The sequence below is a fragment of the Arvicola amphibius genome, chromosome 7, assembly GCF_903992535.2.
Source record: "Arvicola amphibius chromosome 7, mArvAmp1.2, whole genome shotgun sequence".
NCBI classification, from domain to species: Eukaryota; Metazoa; Chordata; class Mammalia; order Rodentia; family Cricetidae; genus Arvicola; species Arvicola amphibius.
In genome coordinates this window covers 105916975-105934828 of record NC_052053.1, presented here as the reverse complement: position 1 = coordinate 105934828, position 17854 = coordinate 105916975, and the positions used below count along the sequence as shown (strand labels likewise).

At 39.8% G+C, this 17854-nt stretch overlaps 1 protein-coding gene across 1 annotated transcript in view; it reads left to right on the top strand.

Moving 5' to 3' along the window:
- Lrrc9 (leucine rich repeat containing 9) overlaps positions 1 to 3190 on the top strand; it is a 46910-nt gene extending 43720 nt beyond the window's left edge. The window contains exons 23-24 of the mRNA XM_038337839.1: positions 2067 to 2197; positions 3070 to 3190. Of these exons, the coding sequence (XP_038193767.1) occupies positions 2067 to 2197; positions 3070 to 3190 (252 nt within the window). The remainder of the gene's footprint in view (positions 1 to 2066; positions 2198 to 3069) is intronic.
- Positions 3191 to 17854: the final 14664 nt, after the last annotated feature.

Sequence of the window (17854 nt, the reverse complement as noted above, 5' to 3'; positions counted from 1 at the left end):
AAGTGAATAAACCTTCCTGAGGAGTGAATTCTTGGAAACGTAATTGACAGACCCAGGTGAATTAACTCTTGGGGAAGGAAACCGTGGTCTGTCATGTCAGGCCAGATGTGGATTCCATGCTTTTGACCAGGAGGAAATAGTTTTCCTTTAATGGGTCTTAGAGCTCTGATATTCTCCAAGATCCCTGTAACCAAAGGTCCCATAATACAATATGAGTAGAAGAAAAGCAGCTTTGGGGAACAAGATGATCACATTCAGACCTATGATGTTTTATGAGACATTAGATTATCTGGCTAGAAATATCAAGCAGGCAGTTGAAAATATGGAACTAAATTTGGATATGGAAATTTCATTCACTTTTTTTTTAGATTTAGAAATAGTTTGAAGAGAGCAGATAGTTAAAATAAAAGCATATATAAGACTGTCTGAAGAAAGAAAACAGAGAATGGAAGGAAGTCTGAGGAAGGCTTTAATATTTTGCTTAAGAAACTTAAAATGAGAAAAGAAAGCGAGAGACTCAGTGACAGCGGAGCAGTGGGAATCAAGGGCAGCACATCCCTAGAGGTTCTGAGGTGTAAGTTGCCCAGGGACGGCACAGATGAAAGCAGTGGTCCACACAGGGAACGCAGAGACGTCACACAACTGTTCCAAGTTAGTCAGGTCTTTATTTATGTATTTTTGACTAAGGGAAAGCATAGTCTATGAGGAACTAAAGAGCTGTCTAGGTGATTGTAATCTCCTTTTATTCTATCTTTGTACAAATTTCTATCTTGCAAAAATCATTTTGCATGAAGAATATTCTCATTTCAATATGAAGTCTTTGTGAGTTAGGTATATAAGAAAGGAGGGTGAGTAAATACCCAGCAAATGGCTTATCAATTTGATCTAACAGACTGATAAATTACCACCCTGGGAAAACTGCCTGACTATGTTATTTTTTTCAGTACTAAAGGTGGTTTCATTCTTTTTCCTTTTGTCTCTCTCTCACTCTCTTTGTTGGTGTTTATTTCCTTGCTGACGGTTTATGTTTTTATTTGATTCAAGTGTGTTCACAATTGCTGAAGCTTTTTTTTTATGATTCCTGATTGTCAGCAATTACTCATATCTATGCCATTCCAGAGGATCTGTTGATTGTCTTTCCACACTGAGAGCTTTATTGGTTTCTAATACGATTAGAGACTTTCCTGTTTTTCCACAGACAATTTTGGGTCTGTGGCTGAGCAAAGATGACCTGTCTCAGCAGCCCTGCCCTAACCGTGCACCTGTGGGAAGATGCTGGGTACCACTAAGTTGCTGTCAGTCAGGAGCTAGAGATCCAGTCTGAAGTGCTAGCTAGTTCCTTAGTGCCAAGGCCAGTGTATAAGTTCACTCTTCCCAACACGTCCCATTGATGCTGGGTGGCCCATACGCCTCCACTGACTAACCCTGGCTGTGAGAGACAGAAATGCCTCATTAATATTCCACAGGACCCCTGTTATGATAGGCAGTAGTGGCAACCCAGCCCTTCCCGGCCCCAGTCCCCAGTAACAAACAGTTTGTGGTGAAAGTTTGGTTGTTGTTTTCCCGGGTAGCACTCTGCTGGGAGGGAATGCAGACTCCGTCTCTCAATCCACAAGAGGAAAGTGAAGGGGTGCCTTGCTGTAGGCTGACAATACTGAGCCTGTCCTGTAGTTGGTGGTGGGGCCAGCATTTACTTTCTGGTGCTTAGATGAACAGGCCTATTATTATCTAAAAGTTTCACAGTTATCGTCATGCCAGGCTTCCTCTTTGCTTCTCCACTGACTAGAAAAAGTTGTGTGGTTCTGGGCTTTCTTCTGTTTTCTGGCTTCCCAGCTGGGCATGTATGCAACAAAAAAAAAAAAAAAAAAAAAATAGAATCATGGTGTCATTCCTCAAGCCCCGGAATCCCTAGAACCCTGGTATCATCTTGTGTGTGTTTCTTCTATCCAGTGAGCTAGGCGGGTGGGGTAGCTGTGAAGAAGAATAAGAAGTGTGTCTGCGTCATTTACATCTGGAACCAGAGGTCATCTGTAAGAGAGGTCATCACTTTCTAAATGTCCTCATAGGATCCTCCAGAGATTGAGAATGCAAAAGATTTGTTTGGTGGTAGACTTACGTCTGACATGATTGCCGAGCGACAAGGACACTCCAACTTTGTCCAAATGCAGGAACTAAACTGGACATCATCATCCATCAGGTATAATCACTTTGTTGTATTAGTCATTAAAATTACATGTGTAATTATTACCACATTTTCTGACTCTGCTTTCCAAACACACCCAATAATTGCTCTAGCCTATCTCTGATGCCCTTTTAAATGCTGCAATAATTTTTATTATCAGAAACCATGATTAAAAATGTTTACTACTCATATATTTTTTAAGAAATAGCAAAAATGTAATTACATCTGAAGAAAATCAAAGTTAGTAAAAAAAAAAAAAAAACCAGCCTGCTAATACTTTTAATTGTACCTTATTAATTCTAATGGGATCTTGAGATGCATGATAGAACATGAATATGAAATTATTATGTTCAGGCTCCAGAATTGTCTGGCACCCTCTCCATGACCACAGACCCCAATCACCTTTCTCAGATGAGCGTTGAAACCAACGCTATGAAGGATTTCCAATCTCAGAACTTCTGGTCTCGGTGCCCTCACTGCTGTCTCCTTCCTGTCTACTCCTTCACTTCTTGTCTCTTCAGAAGCAGCCTACTTCCCATATGCCCGTGGAAGCTTAGGACCTGATTATTTTAGGACATTCTGTCAAGTTTGCTGTGATTTCATGAACTTGCATGTTAATCTGAAAATCAACTGGAAGTGTTTATTGTATAAGTGTCTTCTTCAGTCATTGTTTAATGGTAATATGTAGGGAATTTTTGAGTAATCAAATTCTATGTCATTTTCCTCATACTTGTGTAATAAAAATACACACTTAGCTGGACATCGGTCTCCAATATTTGACATCGCATAGAATCGGTCAGTGAGGGTCTTTTGTGCCTTTGGAGACATTTTTAGAGGAAATGGCCCTGTCCCATTAAAATAATGAGTGTGTTTGCTTCCTAACTCAGGACTGTGGACCTGATTCCTGTTGACCAGTTCAGGAATGTGTGCAGCGTGAACCTGCAGAACAACAACCTCACCTCGTTCAGCGGCCTCATCTACCTGCCCAATGTGAAGGCACGTGGCTGAAAGCTGGATTTGCTCTCAAAGGCTTCACACAAGTTTTAAACTTCATTTCACATTAAAATGTATTTCCTTATTAAGGTGTCAAAATTTTTCCCTAAATTGCATTTTATTGTTTTTCACTAATCAGGGAAAAAGATCTTAGTCTTACCTTCCAGCATTTTTGTTTTTTTAACGATCTATCTTACATCCTTGACTTACAAACAGATCTTACTCTTCAGGAGGAGATGGGATGAGCGGCCATGTCTCTAGTGAGCACACATGAAATGGAGTTGAGAATAATTGGTTCTCAAAGCAGCCTCATTGCTTCTACTCGGTCAACAATTAAAGGCCTCTACACACAGAAACAGAAAACTTTCTAAGGAATTATTTCATCTGTATCAGGCTTAGACAAACCAGGAGTGCCGCTTGGGAAAGCTGGGTAGCTGGCTAAGGTCTTGAATGTTTTGTCTGCAGTGATTCTCCAAAGTGTATAATCATTAAAAACACACTCCAAGCTAAATCTAAATACTTTGGGATAAATTATTTTATTTTTCATGATAATATATGACTAGTTATTGTCTCTATTGCAAGTATTAGTCAGCCCATTTTAATATATTGTTGACATTTGATTAATAAAGTGTTCTTTCTGTAGGTCTTGTGCCTCAACTATAACCATATCGAATCTATCATGCCTAGACTAAAACCTCAGACTCACTTAAGCAACAGACAGCTACTCTACCAGAAAGTGCCTTCCAGTGGCTATGGACAGCAAGGGACCTCAAAACTAAATAGGTATTTTTAAAATTCTTTGATGCACTAAAAACAACCTAAGAAGTAACACAATCTAATGCACATATTTGGCTGATTTTGAGAATTATTTTAACAAATTAGATGCCAAAAATAAACTTCACAAATAAAAAGATGAACTGTGTCTATGTCTTTGTCCCCCCAGTTCTAACATTAACGGGAAAGATGTCATTTGTGAAGATCAAGATACATCTCTAGCTTTCCTATACATTTATAAAAAAAAAATGGGTGGATGGCTAGATAGACAGACAAATGGACAGACAGAGATGTGTGTGTGTGTGTAAAATGTGTGTGTGTATCACCAAGTCAAAATATTTTCATTTTTTTCTATGAAGAATATTCTTTGTGTTTGCCATTACTGAGTTACACTTTGCACATAACAAAGTCACCAACTGTAGTGTGCCATTTAATGATTTCTGACAAATGATTTCCATCCTGTAGCCATGCTAAAACCACAGTTTGAAGTAACTGCCCCCCTCAAGCCGCCCTCATTTTTCTTCACAATCCCCTTTCCCCACATACCAGCCTTTGGCAATAGCCACAGATCTGCTTACTTTCACTATGAGTTTGCCTCTTTCTAGAATTGTGTAAGATTGGCATTACATTGTAAGTACTCTTTTCATTTTTATTAGCATTCTATTTTATTAGCATTGTACTAACTAATGTGTCTCACTATGGTGTTTCATATGTGTATATGCCATACTCCGGTTATCTTCTGTCCCCTATTATCGTATCCTTCTCCCTATCCCACCATGCCCCTGCCTTCACCTCCCAGCCCACCCCCTACTGTCATTTTATGTCTGACTTCTTTCACTTAGCTTACTTTTCGAGACCCATCCCTCGTCATTGCAAGGGCCACTAATTAGTTTCACTGCCCTGCTGTGTACTGTTCCAATATATGATTATACAAATGTAAGTCACCTAACTTATTTTTTTCAATATTGTTTTGGATGTGCAGAGTTCTTTGAATTCTTTATAAATTTTAAGACAGTTCATTTTCTCCTAAAGAGCTTTGGATAGAGACTGTATTTACTCTACTATCAATTTGAAAGAATTGCCATTTTAATAATACTCAGACTTCTAATCCACAAACATGAAATAATTTTTTTACTTACTGAGACATTCATTGGTTTAATTCAGTTATGTGTATAAATTTTGTGCTTAATTTTTGGAATTCATTCTAAAGTGTTCTGAAATTATTTTCCCTTACTCTGTTATAAACAATGTAAGAATTGTTTTCTTAATTTTATTTTTAACTTTTTATTGGCACTGGAACTTCAGACTATTTTTATTACTTTATCTTGTAGCTTTGATGAAGTAATTTATTAGCTCCATTAGTGGCTTTGGCAGATCTGCTAGAGTTTAATATATACAGGGATGATGTCCTTTGAGAATGAAGACAACTGTACTTGTTATGGAATACAACATTTTCTTTTTCTTGCTTGAATGCATTGGTTTCGCTTTCCATTGTGGCTTTCTGTACTTAATTCTTTTCCATATAAACATTTAGGAGATAAAATTATTATAAAAGCACTCTCGACTGTCATATAGCAGAAGCTCATGCAAATTCTCGTCTTGCTTTCACTTTACAGCGAATGCATTTCAAACTTTCTTTTATGATAAAGTTGCTTTCAAATCTACTTACGACCTCGAACTAACTGTGTGTTTCAGAGAATCAGTAAGCAATGAAAATATGGCTCCAATAATGCAGAGTTTAGAGGTTCTTCATTTGGGATACAATGGAATTTGTAACTTACTCCAGCTACAACTTAACAGACTAAGAAACTTAAAATTCCTCTTTCTGCAGGGTGAGTAGACATGCCGTCCGTAAGTCCTGTGACTGAGTGGATTATCTTGCTTTAACAAACAAGTGCCAGCCTCATCATTTACTCTAATGGTCATTGACACCGAACATTTAATAATCGAAAACATTTTTCCTTTAGTTTAGCTGAATATTATCAAATACGTTTTTTAAAAATTAATTGCATATACTTATTGTGCCTGGTACTATTTACAGGGACATTTCATACAAGTATATATTGTATGTTGAGGGTGTCCTCTACCTCCTTTGACTCCCCCTTCTGCCCCTTATTAGTCAGTCCCCTTTGTTCTCTTAGATGGTTTCACTTCCATATATGAAATTTGGTTTTTTTTTTTTTGAGACTACCTTAATTTGATTAACGTGATTATCTCCAGTTGTGTGAATTTTCTTGCAAAGAATATAATCTTGTTCTTCTTTAAGTCAGGAAAGATCTACTGTATATTTATCTGCCATATTTTCTTAGCTATTTCCGTGCTATTGGATACCTGGGGGTGGGGAAGAAGAAATAGTGGAGGTTCCGTGTGGCTAAATAAAATGTATCCAAGTTTGCAACACTATGTCATGGTGCTCAGGTCTGTCTGACTCTAAAGCACATGCAGTTTTGATCCAGAGTTGCATTAATATATACCAATAATGGCCTGGCCCACAGTGGTATCCATAGAAATGATAAGTCTAAAAGTCAGCTGCAAAGGAATAAATATTAGGATTAAGTGACTAATTACCTATATCAGAAAGAGAGGAAAACTAGTCCAAGATAATTTTGTCATTGAATTAACAGGTCGACAAGATGAATTGCTAAGGGTAGATAAAATTTGGGGGGGGGGGAAGGCTGCTCATTAGGGGTTAGGGAAAGACCAGTTTGTGTTACAATTTTGAGACAAAAAAGTATGTGTCCTTATTTAGCTTTGAAAATCATTTGATAAATACTTAACTAAAGGCAGGTACATAAGCTTTGGTTCTGGAAGCTGGGGCTCATGCAGCTTGTGGTAACTGTTTAGGGAATGAGATCAGTCAGGTCGAAGGGCTGGACAACCTGCTCGTCCTTCAGGAGCTGGTCGTTGACCATAACCGCATCCGAGCATTCAATGACAGTGCTTTTGCCAAACCGAGTTCCCTGCTGACCCTTCATCTGGAGGAAAACAGACTGCGAGAGCTGGGCAAATTGCAATCTTTGGCCAAACTGGAGAAACTCTTCCTGGGATATAATAAAATCCAGGTAACGGTCTTAGAGGTACTATCGTTTTGAGGTTCACATAGCTGAAATCCTCTGTGATCTGGACATGAAGCTCCCAAATGGACCAATTAAGGTGTCGTGGCTGCTATTTAACAAGCCTGTCTCAGGCATCTCACAAGGCACGTGCTGTGCTCTGATGCAAAGAGGTTTTCACCCTGCTAGCCTTATGACCGGGACAGCATGCACCCGCCCACTGATGCTGGTTTAGTTGAGTTCTGAAGCTGCTCTCGCCAATCCTCTCTCACAGTTCGCACTTATTCCTCGATGCTCTTGGTCTAGGCTCTCTCTGAGTCTCTGCTGAAGCCTTCCTCCGGCCCTTTCACTTCAACGTGTGTCCTTAGTCTACTTGGCATCACATCTCTCTCGTGGGACCCGGCGTTAACACTGCAGCTCTTCCCCCTCGTGTCTTCCTTCTGTAGGACCTTGTACTCAGAACTGAGCGGTTGCTCTTAGGGTACAGCACCAACTGGCCCTTCTTAGACTGTCTCCTGGGGTCACATACAGGTACGAGGGTTGACACAACCTAACAGAGTTTGTGTTTGTATCAGCACTTTAGTAGTGACCCTACACACCTGCCTTCACCGGTGTTGCTTCCGCTCTCCATACTTCTGAGGCGGTTTCAAAGACAGGCTGAACTGTACACTGCCCTGCTGAGCAGGACCCCTGCCCATCTTGTCCGTATTCATATCAGGATAGCACGTGGTACATGGTAGACACTAGACACTTAAGTATTTGTCTGAGGCTCTATCTGCTAAGTTCGAGAAGGCTTTTCTGAGATAATATGAAATTCGCTCCAAAGTGAGAGCGAAATCATGAGTGATGTCCCTTTTGACTTAACAAGTAAGAAGCATACGTACCGAGAGATGTAGTAAGAAGCATACATACCGAGAGATGTAGCATACGCCCGAGTTACCCAGATTCAAACACCATTCAGAGGAAAGCCTGGCCGAGCCAACAACGAGCTTTCCAAAACTTTATTTAGGAGAAATAAAAGTTGGGGAAAGTGGTTCTATGGAACTATTCTGGCAACAGCACGTGAGTGTAACAAAGGAGACTTGGGGGTTGGCAGTTCTGTGCCCGAGCGTGTGTTCAGCACGCCCAGAGCCTTGGCTTACATGAGCCCGGGAAAAACAAACAAAACCTTCTCAAGTTTTGTGTATCCTTTCAATAACTAATACTTGAGGCCTTGGATGTTTTATTGGTTTCCTTCTTCCCATCCCACATGGGCTATCTAGCTCAGAATAAAAGAGATGACCTCCAGGACAGATTTTGTGGCATGGTCTCTGAGGAGGGGACTGTTTCCTGAAACATCTCCATTTGACACTTAAGCACCTTATTAGAGGCCATGCCTTGTAATTCCATAAATTCTAGGTTAGTTAGCTGTAGGCAGTCTTTATCCAGAGAGAGCTGTTAAGAGAATGCCACAAGTAAGAACCTTCTGGGAAATGCTATTGCTCTATTTGCCGGGATACCCAGTTAGCAGCATGCTTAAAGGAACTTGGACCAGGTGACTGACTTCTCCTCAGGATGTCCCTGCTCACCAATTGACAACCTATTCCCCATAAGTTATGGAGGAGACGGTAGAGAAGCTTGGTATGGTAGATCCCTCCTCAGCAATGTGAACAGACCTTGTTTAAGTGGGGTTTACTGTCAAAATTTAATACAACTGTATGGTGCCTGTGACAAATCATAGGGATTATTCACGCATCATTGAAGGAATGATTGAGCTTTCGTGGTTGTTGAAGGAGTTTAGCCTCCAATATTTATCTTTGAGATGGGATTGGCTGCTGAGTTTAGATGGATTGTTTTACCACTGAATTTATGTTAACGGATGGTCTTCTTGTACCTTAATGTGACCATATACAGTTAACTGGAGGGGAAAAATGAATTCTGGGGAGTAAGAGAGAGTGGGAAACCTAGTAGAATTCTTCTGAAACAGTATTCTTTCAAAATCTTGGCTGTTCATTCAAAGTTTCTTCAGGGGAGAGACTTCATCTTTGGATTCATACCAATTTGGGCAGTCTTATATGAGCGTTCATTCTACAAGTGAGCAATAAGAAAGAATACAATCTCTGGGTTAGCCAAGAATGATAGGAAAGGAGGAAAACCTATCAAAAATTTAACAAAACAGCTAGGTGGAGGTGGTATATGCCTTTAATCCCAGTACTTGGAGGCAGAGGCAGGCGAACCTCTGTCCATTCAAGGTCAGCATGGCCTAACGGAGCAAGTTCCAGGACTGGCTCTATAGCTACTGAAAAACCCTATCTTGAAAAAAAAATTAACATAACACTAGTACTTCAGATAAAGGTAGATACAGTCTCTCACTGACCTGCAGTTTATGGTGTGAAGCTTTTGACTTCCCCAATGTAGACAGAGAAAATGTGGCCTACAATATTGGGTCTAAGAATCACTGCAACACAAGCAAAAATTTCAGTGTCCCAGGCCCATCCGATCCCCGTGGTTAGGTGAGTCCTCTGTCTGGGATCCAGACTTTCCATGTGCTTTTAAACATCTGAGAACACAATGAAAACAAAACACATATACATTAAATAAAAGTATGTATTTTTTAAACTTTTGCCAAAGCTACACTATTACAAACTTAGAGTGGTGTGAAGTGGGATAATAATGAAATAGTCCTATGCTCTGTGGAGGGCAGAACATTTAACCAGGGAAACAGTTCTGAATCTGTTGTCTCTTTCTCAGCTAGTGTATCAGAGTACAGTCAGTATAACTCTTTCTTCTCTTCTGAAGGCTGGCATTCTGCCCTAAGGTGGCTTATAGCTCTTCCTACACAAGTTTGCTGTCATCTTGCCGGTCCTGCTGTGTGGCTTTCTTCCCACATCACAGTGTCATCTTTGCAAGCCATGCAGTGGGAGTCAACAGGCTTCGCTGGGGTTCACTCAGAGATCCAATGGGAGCTTCCTGAAATCTAAAGCTTGCATAAAACTGCTTCAGCGTGGTTTATGTTAGGAAATGTAAGCTAACCAAATGATAATTTATTCCCTTTTACATAGGAAATTACAGAACTGGAAAAGCTTGATGTTATCCCTTCTCTCAGAGAGCTTACTGTCTATGGCAATCCAGTGAGTATTCACCTTTATAACTTATTCACTTCCCAATTATCATGTGTAGTTTTTATATGGTATGAGAAAATGATTTGCTTTTTCTATTTCTATGTGCATAACTAGTTAACCTAACACAATTTCGGGCTTTGTGCTGCAAACTCTAACTGACAAAGCTGAGCATGTGGGTTCACATTCTGCACTGCTTGTCTGCCTATTGCTGTACCGATAATATTATGCCGTGCCGATAATATTATGCCGTGCTAGCTACTAACATTTTTCATTGTCTCAATTCTTGTGGTTCTCCTTCACCCCCTCTTCCATCTCTTCATTCTCGTTAGATCCCTCACTTCCTTCTCTGTCTTCGCCGTTCTCAACCCTTTCGCTTTCCTGTGAGTTTTAGGAAGCAACTTGAATTAAAGAAAAATCTTGTTGATGTTTTAATTCAAGTTGCACTTATTTTAAGTTAATTTGGAAGACATTTATCACTTTCCTTGTTGGAGTCTTTGGAGGGATCCAATAACTATCTCCCATGCCCATTTAACATCTAAGCAAGCCGAAAACAATGATACTGAAGGGTTGGCCTGCTTTTCAGTGTGCCTAATGTTCCAGGAAAATCCACCACAAAAGAACCGACAGCAGAAGATGCAAGGCTGACAAAGCCTCGAGGCAGCCAGGTCCAGGGTTGCACAGAAGGATGCCAAGGGCAGCAAGACTGTGAGTCAGAGAGAGAGAGAGGGTTAGATGGTGGTTAGGACACAGGGTCTTCCATCTAAGAGGTCATACATTCCTGTCGGTGGTGGCTTCCAGAGCTGGTTGGAAAGCTTCACACATTGCTCTAATGTTTGGTTTGGGGGTTTTGTTTGTTTGTTTTCTAAGTTATAGTGCTGAGAAACATTGTGGGGAAATGGGTCAGGACTGCTTGGGAACCCTTGCAGGGGTGGTTGACACAAGATGGCAGTGATCGGGTCAGGCTGGATGGCTGTCTTGACAGTGCCAATACTACATGCTGGTAGATTGCAGAAGTATGAAATCAGATGGGAAGGACCAGGAAACTCCTGGCGGAAACCTCTCTGTGTAAGAGGAGAGAGCCTGGAGCAGTCCTATCTTATGGGAATGGCAAAAGTCATAAAATCAGACAAGTGTTGACAAAGATCCAGCAATGCCGAGCCATATGGTGGCTGCTGTGCCACTTCTGGCTTTGATCTCCATATGCTGAATACCTGGGGGACTTTTAATATTTGCACAATTTGGGGTTATTGGACTGATGTGAAATCTCTTAAGAATCATTTATACCTTCTCCCAAGAGCACCGCTTCTAAGCTTCACCAGAAAAGTCCTGAGCATACCACCCTCCCGCTTTTAGGGAGGTATCCTTGTCTACTTGAAGTTCTGCCTTACACCTTGGAAGTTGTGACACACATAAAGAAGCCAGAGGTCTCTTTATGGGGCTCTGAGATATCCTTGAAACATCTGCCCCTGTGATTACTCAGGAACAGGATAATCAAAACTAAGAAAAGCTAAAAATAAAAATGTCCACGAGATTCAGTGGGCTGGTGGACTGGCCGCAGATCAGATCACAGGCCTCTTCCTACTATACACTCAGGTGGCTACAATGCATATATAGCTGCAAAGTTAGATTAGCCGAAGTTACCTCTGCCCTACAAAGAGACTTATATTGATGAACAAAGGGTGGTATGGAAAGGCGATGAAAGAACGAGGTGTCAGGACCTCGCTCTCTTAGAAAAGTTAGCTCAGGCAGAGCCACTGTGGTATCTTATGACCACGGAGCAAAAGAATGCCAGGATTAGACATATAAATAAGTTCTGTGTGCCAGGATTAGACATATAAATAAGTTCTGTGTGCCAGGATTAGACATATAAATAAATTCTGTGTGCCAGGATTAGACATATAAATAAGTTCCATGTGCCAGAATTAGACATATAAATAAGTTCTGTGTGCCAGGATTAGACATATAAATATATTCTACACAGATACAATATGTAAAACACTGTATTTTGCCAGAAACTGAAATATAACTTTGGCAGCTTTGGCCCGAGGATTGTTCTTGGGCTCCCTGACCGTTAAGAGTTAATAATACAGTGGTTGGAGCCGGGCGGTGGTGGCACACGCCTTTAATCCCAGCACTCGGAAGGCAGAGGCAGACGGATCTCTATGAGTTCGAGGCCAGCCTGGTCTACAAGAGCTAGTTCCAGGACAGGCTCTAAAAAAGCTGCAGAGAAACCCTGTCTCGGAAAACCAAAAAAAAAAAAAAAAAAAAAAAAAAAGAATAATACAGTGGTTGGGAATGGCAATCTTCCTAGGATGTCTTGGAGATTTTCTTTCTGTCTCACATCCTTGAACTCCACAAAAGCTATCACCCTAAGAACTGATTATCATATGCTTCTAGCTTCTTAAAAATTGGGTTATGGAGTTGATGAGTAAAAGTGATTATAAAATGTAACTATTTATCAATGATGACTAAACTTGAGGAAAAATGAATGTAAAAGATAACTTTGCTCTGTCATAGTTTATCAATGATAACTAAACTTATTACTCCAGATATGCAAGAGAACAAGTTAAACATATATCCAGAAACAACATTGATGTGATCTATGTTTAGGAACAATATAAATCTTTCCCTGCTTGCTGAATTCTGTATACGCAAAGAAGCATTCTGGCTGCTAGTCAGTCAGGCTACGAGACTGCCACCACCACCACCACCATGGACTGGCTCACACCTTCCCTCACATACTCTTTGCCTCTGTTCTGGAACCTGTCAACTGCCAGGGCATGCCCCTAGCAAGAGTTCTTGGAGGAGCTCAACACTGTCCCGCAATAACCTTCTTTCCAGGAAGTAAGACAGGAGCCATGCATGCATTGCCTTGCTAGTGGAGAGGGGCAGAGTGGTTGTGGCCACGGTAGTGCTGGGTCACCATGGTGCTAGGCAGTAGTGGTTTGGTTCTTCCACCAAGAGGCACATGGCAATTAGCAGCCTCCTCTAACTTACAGCGTTGGTCTTCCTGTTCATAAATACGCAATATGTTGTGTGCATTCCAACAAAAATTGAGAATTTTCTTGAGATGGGGGAAGGTTATCTGTAGCACGATTAATAAAAACCCAGAGAGAGATATTGGGATTCAACCTGAAAGTCAGAAAAGCAAAACAGCCAGTCACTAGCTCTTACCTCTGTCCCATTCCGAAATGGCAATCCTGCTCCAGGAATCCTCAGAATGAGACTGTGTGAGAGCTGTCTCCTCCTGTCTCATATTCCTCTCTAGTGCTGGGATTAAAGGCATGCACCACTACTATCGGGGTTCTATGGCAAACTAGTGTGGCTACTGGGATTAGAGGTGTGTGTCACTACTGCCTGGACTGTAAGGCTGACCAGGGTGGCTGTTTTACTTTCTGAACTTCAGGCAAGCTTTATTTATTAAGATAAAAATGAACTATCACTACAGTTATCAGCGGGTTTTAGATGACAGGAGTTAGTGTTTATTTTTGTTCTTTACTCTTTAGGTTTTTAGGGGGCCCACCACCCAGCTCCCAAATAATCACACAGAGACCTTAATTCTTACTTTAAATGCCTGGCCTTAGCTTGGCTTGTTTCTAGCCAGTTTTTCTTAAAGTATCTCATCTATCTTTTGCTTCTAGGCCTTTACCTTTTTCTATTTCAGTATATCTATTCTTACTTCCTACTCTGTGTCTGGCTGTGTAGCTGCCTGGCCCCTGGAGTCCTCCTCCTTCTCTCACTCCTAGATCCTCTTCTCCCAGATTCCTCCTCTAATTTATTCTCTGTCTGCCAGACCGACTTATTCTTTTTCCTGCCTCGCTATTGGCTGTTCCGCCCTTCATTAGACCAAACAGGTGTTTTAGACAGGCAAAGTAACACAGCTTCACAAAATTAAGTGTAACTTAAAGAATGCAACACATCGCCGGGCGGCGGTGGCGCACGCCTTTAATCCCAGCACTCAGGAGGCAGAGGCAGGTGGATCTCTGTGAGTTCGAGACCAGCCTGGTCTACAAGAGCTAGTTCCAGGACAGGCTCCAAAGCTACAGAGAAACCCTGTCTCGAAAAACCAAAAAAAAAAAAAAAAAGAATGCAACACATCGTTGCATCATTAAACAAATGTTCCACAGCAGAAATGAATGTAACACATCATAAAATAGTATTACACAACAAGAAGCAAGAGGCTATGAATAAGAAGGTAGCTACAGACAATAACTGGCTACTGTGTGTCTCAAAAAGGAATAAAAATTTAAAATTTTTCCATAAACAGTGATAAATGGAGGTGTACTCACCTGATTATATGATTTATCCAAATGTTAGGATACTGTATCACAGAGCACCCATCAATACATATAATTTTTGTTTTTATGTATAATTTAAAAATTAATCTAAAAATATTATAGAAAGGATATTTACTTCCACACAGAAAAAGATTTATATTTTTCCATAAGGGTTTAAATAATCTTTGATAAGATTTTATTCTGTTGTTTTAACAGCTGTTTTAATAATTCCTTTTTTGCATCCTTCCAATTATTTTTTGTAGGAGTAAAGAAATTGTGACTATTGTATATTGTTCTTTTGTCTAGGCAGCTTGCCAAGCCCCATTTTTAGTTGTAATAGTTTGAAAAAAAACTTTTGAAATTTTTTATATACTATCATGCTATCTGTAAAAAATAGCTAGTGTTTTCAATCTCCATAGGTTTATTTCCTGTACTTCTCTTAGTGTACTGATTAAGACCTCTTGTGTATTTAGAGAAGAGACACACTGCTAGTAATTTATGATTTCAAAAGAATGCTCCCAAGTTGTGTCTATCAGAGATGATGTTTACAATGAACTATGGGAAAGCAACTTTCGACAGTTGAAGGAACTGCCTTTCTAGTTCCCAGTGTCTGTTTCATAACAAATGGACACTGGGTCTTGACTGATAGACAATATAGTTTCCTTTTTCATCAGCTGATATACTAAATGGCATTAGCAGACTTAGTAGAGTAAAGCTACCCTTAAATTCATGGTGTGAATATTACTTGTTCATGTTTTTTATCTTATTACATCCAATCTGATAGTATTTAATGTAGCATATCTGTATCTATGCAGATAAAACTTAATTCTGTCTTTTTATACCATACCTTTAAGTCTGGCATAATATCTTTTGCTTTATTAGATTTATTTGGGAGCATGTCTATTCCTAATTCTCCACTATATCTGTTTTTGTCACGCCTCTATGCCTAAGGTTGTCAATTTTTGCTTTTGTGTTTTATTCTTGATAAATCTTGCTAGAGCCTTGTTTATAGCGTTTGCTTGTTTAGAGCATCATAACTTTTCTTTATCAGGGGCACGGTTTGCTTTCTATTTCATCAACATCTGCTCTTTACCATTTCCTTCTTTTAGTTTCTTGAAATTTTTCAAAGAAATTTTTACTTTTCATATTTCTTAATCTTAATCATTTTAACAATATTAATTTCAGTATATTTCTAATCAATATATTGTAGGTTACATAGTACTGCTCTAACAATGCCCTGAAAGTTTTTATATATGTTGCTTTTACTAATTCTTACTAATTTATCTCAAAATATTCTACTCTTCAAAAGACTTTCTCTTCATTTGTAAATTATTAAGGACTGTGCATAGATTTGTAGTCATTTTAAGTCTATTTTTTCGAGTTTCTAGTTGTATCTTCATCGTTTTCCTTAAGTTTTGGAGCATTTCAGTCAGAGAAAGCAGGCTCTATATTCTAAGAAAATTGCTTTGTAACCTAGAATGTGGTCAATGATTTGTTTGGCTGTTACATGTTTTAGATTTGTTTGGCTGTTGCATGTTTTAGATTTGTTTGGCTGTTACATGTTTTAGAGGTCTTTCTCCATTGCTGAACATGCCCCTGCCACATTCATTTCAAGCAGTTTGTTCATTTCCCTTTCTGTTTTTGTTTTTCATTTTTACTTGTTCTGGAACTTACTATACAAGCCAAGCTGGCCTCTACGTCACTGTAATCTTCCTACTCTAACCTCCCGAGTGCTCCACTCACAGGCATGAGTTACCAGGCCCAGCTTATTCATTCATCTCAAAGAGTTTGTTTTTCTTTGTTATCACAGACAGTGCTGTATACTTTCTATATTAGGCGTCCTCAAGATCACCACTATTTTAGAGATTTTCTAGAGAGAGTCTGTCAGCATAATGTTTTCCTTGTGGCTAAGATCAATTGCAATAACACAGTAAGGATACAGAACTAAGATCGGTTGCACAGTGAGGACACAGAACTGAGATCAGTTGCAACGACATAATAAGGTTGCACAACCACAGGGCACAAAGAGGAAAAAGACAGAGTCTGGAGGAATCTGTATGTGTGCTTCCTCGTGCCTTCTCTTCCACGGCAGTGGACAGAGAGCACACTCTTCACTTCGCCACGAAATGGCATCTCTTATATGCTATGTTTTTATTCAAGGGAGCCCCTTAGAGACTCAGCAGTCCAAAAGTTGGAAGTTGATTACATAGGTACTTTTTCCCAACCAAGAACTGAAGTTCCAAATTCCAGATGGAAAAGAGGTTGAGTACAAATCCTACTACTTTTAGTAAACACCAAGACATAGTGAACTACCCTTATTATCCAAGGAATGATAAGCACACCCCCAAGTCCAGGTACCAAACACCAAGAAAGAGCCATCCTTGCAAACAGAACCGTCTAGAATCAACACCATCAGACCACTCCGCTGAAGTCTTTCCACCTGCCTTTTCTGCATGTATGCCAATATTTTTATAGCAGGTTAACTCTCTGAAGAGATCGGTCATACAGACCAGAAGATGTTGAATAGGGCCTTTTGGAAAATTTCATATAAACTTTTGGAAAATTTCACATAAACTAATTATTTATAAGTGAACTTTCATAGATTTCTACCCACGGGCTGAGATTTTTCCTCTAGCTAATGGGCAACGCTATGAACTTAAGAGGGACGAAAGTCTAAGTGTGGTGGCACACACCTGTGATACCAGCACCCGGGAGGCTGAGGCAAGAGGACTGTTAGTTCAAACCAGCCTGGGATACATAGAGGGAGTGGGGAAAGACAAGAGGAAGGGAGAGAAAGTGGGGGGGGGGGGAAAAAGAAAAGGAAGGAAGGAGCAAAGGAGAAAGACTAAACCTCTTAACAGTAGCTTTAGTTTAGAAATATTTTCTATTTTCTTTGGATAGTAGCAGAAGATTGAGAAACCTCCCAGCAAAAAGTTTCTGCCTGTTTTTAATATTGTATGTTTGGCTGGTTGATTGGTTGGTTTGGTTTGGTTTTTTTTAAGACAGGATTCCTCTGTGCAGCCATGAGTTTCCTGGAAATCCACCTGCCTCTGCTTCCTAAGTGCGGGAATTAAAGGCGTGCGCCCCCACCTCACGACCTAAGATTGTAAAGTAACTGTCATGCATCACTTTTGTGTTCTTTCCAAAACTGCCTTCTTTTGAAGGTGAATTTTCTCATGAAAGGGAAAATTTTGGAGAATAAACTATTATTTTACCTTTCTTTAGATTTGTAGAAAAATGGTACATCGCCATGTGCTCATATTCCGCCTGCCTAATTTACAGATGTTGGATGGAATTCCTGTAACTACAGACGATAGGGCAAAGGCTGAGGTTCATTTCTCTGAACTACAAGCAAAGAAAAATTCGGTGACTTTTCTTTTTATTATAAATTATTGTAAATTAACATTATATCATGTATTTTTTACCCAAATGTTTAAGCATCTGTGGTTTTGTAAATTATAGTATTTACTTAGT